Source organism: Pelodiscus sinensis, chromosome 8 (genome assembly GCF_052426305.1).
Source record: "Pelodiscus sinensis isolate ZL-2025 chromosome 8, ASM5242630v1, whole genome shotgun sequence".
Taxonomy (NCBI): Eukaryota; Metazoa; Chordata; order Testudines; family Trionychidae; genus Pelodiscus; species Pelodiscus sinensis.
Window position 1 is genome coordinate 5,901,533 of NC_143059.1, and position 4,559 is coordinate 5,906,091.

Consider the following 4,559-nt stretch of genomic DNA (forward strand, 5'->3'; position numbering starts at 1 on the left):
CCGGCCTGGCACCCGGGAGCCACGACCCCGCCCCTGAGCCTGGGACCCTGGAGTCCGGACCCTGAGCCGGGAGCTGGGACCCTGGAGGCTGGATCCTGAGCTGGGAGCTGGGACCCTGGAGTCCGGACCTTGAGCCGGGAGCTGGGACCCTGGAGTCCGGACCTTGAGCCGGGAGCTGGGACCCTGGAGGCTGGACCCTGAGCCGGGAGCTGGGACCCTGGAGGCTGGACCCTGAGCCGGGAGCTGGGACCCTGGAGGCTGGACCCTGAGCCGGGATCGGGTCCCTAGAGTCTGGACCCCAGCCTTGAGACTGGAGCCTGGACCCCACCCCTGAGGCCGTGGCTTGGGCCGGAGGTCCAGAGTGGTGGTAGAGCCTCCGGGGGCGCGTACGTGGGGCTGACTCCCCCTGGCTCCCTGCAGCTGTTTTATGGCTCCCTCCTCTCTGAGGATGAATCCTGGCCAGAGGTCGCTGAGCCCGGGAGAGGCCAGCCAGGGAGCGCCCACCCTCGCCAAGGAGAGCCCCCTCCGTGAGGAGCAGCCGCCCAGCATGGGCTCCAAGGCACCAGGATGCAGGGGCCCAGCCACCTCCAGCCTGCTGCTGCCCTTCAGCGTGGAGTCCCTGCTGATCACGGAGCGCAAGCTGGGCCCCTGGAGCGGCCGCCCGCACCCGCCACTCCCTGCTGCCACGGCTGACGTGCCACCCGGCCAGGCCCCGGCCAGCTTGTATGCGGTGGATTCAGGCCAAGACGCCCGGGAGCAACAGGCGAAGCAGCCTCCGGTGGAGGAGAGTCCGGGGGACAAGGAGCCCGATGCCTGGTTTGCAAAGTCTGCCAGTTCCCCACCAAGTAAGTACAAGTGACCCCGCACCGCCGCGTGTCTGAGCACGGGGCCAGCCTGGGAGCTGGCCGTCCAGTTAGAGGGGCATAGGGATTCCTCCCCTGCCCAGCACCTTCCCTCACTGGTGTGCAACCATCTCCCCAGCACAGCCTGGGTCAGGCCGACCGGTCGCTCCCTCTGAGCAGCAGAAAGGTCAGCGCCAGCCTCACCACTGGGAAAGGCACGTTGCCCGGGGGGACAGCAGTCGTTCAGGGGGCCCCAACTCACCCCAGCCCCTCGCTAGTGCCGAGACGCTCCAGCCTCACCCTCGAGCCGACGCAGCGTCCCACGCTCTCTGCCTGCGAGCCCCGTGTAAGCAGTGCATCCCGCCCCTGGCTCCTGCTGGGACGGACAGCCTCTCGGTCAAGTGCGGCCGGCCACTGGCCTGGCCAGCCCTCCGTGCTCCCAGCAGCCCTCGCCAGCCACTTGCCTCTGAGCCAAAGGCCCGCTACTCTCCCCGCAGATAGTGTGGTACGTTGCTAACGCACGCAGGCCTCCAGCGCTGCTCCCTGGGTCGCACCAGGCCACGGCTCACACTACTGCGTGCCTGTGAGCTCGGCCGGGCACACAGGGAACCCCATGGCTCTAACCTGAGGCAGCTCTGCCCTTGGAGCCGAGTGGCACCCTGGACGCTGCGCAGCTGGGCACTGAGAAAGAGTTGCTCCTTGGGCTTGATGTATGGAGCCTCCGTGCCACGGTGCCCTGCTCCCTGACCGCCAGTGTCCCACCGGCGCCCCTGTGCAGCAGGCCCGGCCCCACACCAGAGGGAGTCTCCAGGCCCAAATAGAGACTTTGTGAGTTGATGTTTTGCAGTCACCGAGGGGAAAGCCGGCTCCCTGCCGTGCTGGCTTCACAGCCCCAAGAGACAGGCCCAGCACCAAAGCTAACCCCGCTGGGAAAATGAGCATAGCAGGGCTGGAGCCCAGGGGGGAGTCTGTGTCCGAGGTGGGAAGGGAGGGATACAGGGCTGGAGGGTCCCGAGGACCACGGCTGAGGCTTGGCAGCAGGGTCAGGCCGACACCGCGCTAAGCAGCTGGGCTGTGTGTGTGTCTTCTTGCAGGGCAGTCCAGCCCCCCACCCTGCACGCTGAGGAAGCACAAGAACAATCGCAAGCCCCGCACGCCCTTCACCACCTCGCAGCTGCTGGCGCTGGAGAGGAAGTTCCGGCAGAAGCAGTATCTGTCCATCGCCGAACGGGCCGAGTTCTCCAGCTCCCTCAACCTCACAGAGACCCAGGTCAAGATCTGGTTCCAGAACCGCAGGGCTAAGGCCAAGAGGTTGCAGGAAGCAGAGCTGGAGAAGCTCAAACTGGCCACCAAGCCCTTGCTGCCCTCTTTTGCCCTGCCCTTCCCGCTGGGGGCCCACCTTGGCTCCCCCACCCTCTACGGAGCCACCAGCACTTTCCCCAGCCGCACAGCCCTGCAGCCCGTCCCAGGTCTCTTCACAGCACCAGTCACCTACGGCATGTACTACCTGTCCTAAAGAGCATGGCCCCTGCGCCAGGGCAGTGTGCAGTGCCTGGACCCCAGTGCCCCCTGGCCTGCTCTGCTGCACAGGGGGCCAGCAGCACTGTATGTGGGCCTGCCGGTCGTGGACTAGCCCCCTTCTGACCAGCACGCACGGATGAGCAGCTCACAGCTGCCGCGCGGACCAGCAGCCGACAGTCCCCGGGGAACGGCGTTTGGGCTGCGACGCGGAAGGATCGCTGCCTCCCAGATTCGAGGCAAGGAAGAGTTCCTCCCCCATGGGCTCCCTCACGGCCGCACCTCGTGCGGTGCACTTGCTGCCCAGCCCAGCGGGCCCAGGGCAGCCTTTAGCTCTGAACTGCGTCTGGGGTCTCCTGGTATGAACTTGATCTTGTCTCCCAGCCTGTGAACAGAGGAGACCTGATCACGGTAGGTCCCATGGTATCCGTCTCTAATTCAATAGCCTTTCCTGTGAGTATCTCCTTCCCCGAAGCGTATGCTAGGTCAGGGGAGCGTGTCCGTGAGTGTTTACAACCACAAGTCACTGGGCTCGCTGCTGGTGTTGCAGGGAGCAGGTCCCTGGCTGGTGCTGGCCTGGTGCCCTCAGAATGATGGTACCGTCTGGCCTGAACACCTGCAGCTGTGAATCTGTTTGACAGTGCAACACGGAGAAGCGCTTCCCCTGCTCCGGATGCTGCATGAAAAGCACAAAGCGTTGAAGGGCAGTGAGAGTAAAACAGCACAAAGCAGAGACCGCTCACCTCTTCCCCCCAACGCACATGTTCTTCCAGGACCAGACTGGGTGTGGTTAATCCGCCATCCCCAGCATGCCTTAATGACCCCATGAATGAGGCCTGACTTCAAGGTAGGGGACCTGTGGGCCTGACTCTGGGTATTATTCCCAAGCAGCTGGTCCTTCGCAGTCACCTCACGGAGGAATGGGGCTCTACCAGGCCCATGCCACCTTCCCTGGGGCTGGCAGTGACTCTAGGCCAGGTGCACTCTTGCTGTAGATAGGAGACAGTCTGATCCGTATGGATCCCTAAGGGGCTGTATTGGAGGGTGCTAATCTGTTCATAGGCCTCTCAGCGGTCCTTCCAGGTGTGTCTGTGCTGTGTGCGTCTCAGCCCAGGTGGAAGCCCCCGGGCTAGTTCCATGTACATACTTTGGGTTTTGTACAGAGCCCGGAATGGGCTGGAGCACAAAGCTCCCTGTTTTGTACAAAGCAGTCAATAAAGCCTCTAAGTTAATCAAGGCGGTGGTGCTGCTCGCAGCTTTGTCCTTTGTAAAGAACGGTCGCTTTCCCTGAAAGGTAACAAAACATCTCAGCAGAGCCAGTGTGATCCGCCTGTACCCCGAGGCCTGGCTGCTGGGGATAGCCAGTAGGGGTTCCAGTAAAACACCACACAGGTTAGCCACCTCTGCCGGCTACTGTTAGAGGTGACCCCCCCCCAATCTCAGAGGAGCAAATGGGATTGAGGTGGGGGTGCTGCTGGAGAACAGGGCCACTTCTCCAGGTATTGGGGCACCCTCAGGACCTGTTCCAGGTCTCTCTCTGCCAACGGTCTGGCTCCAAGACTTGTGCTCAGGCAGTGACTCCAGTCTGTTCCCGAGCTCTCTGCAGCCCTGGTCCCCCTGCACCACAGTAGCGGGGTTACTGCTCTTATGCCCTGGTTCAAGCCAGGCCGGGGGCAGCCTGGTGCTGCTTGCCATTGGCTGGAAGTGGGGCAAACCCAGGTACTGGTTAGGGCTTTAAAGGGTCTCTTAAGCTCCCCAAGTGCAGCCAGAGAAGGCCCCAGCCCTGTTAGGGGAATGCTCCTCTCCTGCTGCCCACTCACACTGCCTCTCCCCTTAGCAGGGGCTTTGGAAAGCCGAGGGTCCCTCACTGTTCCCTGTGAGGAGGCGGATCCTACAGCTCACTGCCCTAAGCCCCCAGGCACTTGCCCTGCTCCCATTCAGGGAAGGCTTGGTGCCTAGCAGCCATTCGGAACTGGAAGTGACTGGTGATTTGAAATGTGTCTGCACTGGGCAGCGTCAGCCCTCGGCACAGGAAGTGACTGGTATTTCTTGGAGACCTGTCAAATTTCAAACTCTGCCTGGCTGTGCTGAGCCCCGCCTATGCTCTTCCATTAGGCACTATCGCCACCTGCTGGGTGCCAGACGCTGTGCACCGACACCAGTTATTCTATCAGACTCCAGCCGTCGAAGTTAGTTCAA

General features: G+C 62.8%; 1 protein-coding gene across 1 annotated transcript; it reads left to right on the forward strand.

The window, feature by feature from the left end:
• Positions 1-427: 427 nt before the first annotated feature.
• On the forward strand, positions 428-4,164 carry LOC102457131 (homeobox protein MSX-3). Its single transcript, XM_025186273.3, has 2 exons — positions 428-845; positions 1,937-4,164. Exons 1-2 carry the CDS (start codon positions 428-430, stop codon positions 2,356-2,358), a joined length of 840 nt encoding a protein of 279 aa, XP_025042058.3. The 3' UTR covers positions 2,359-4,164.
• Positions 4,165-4,559: the final 395 nt, after the last annotated feature.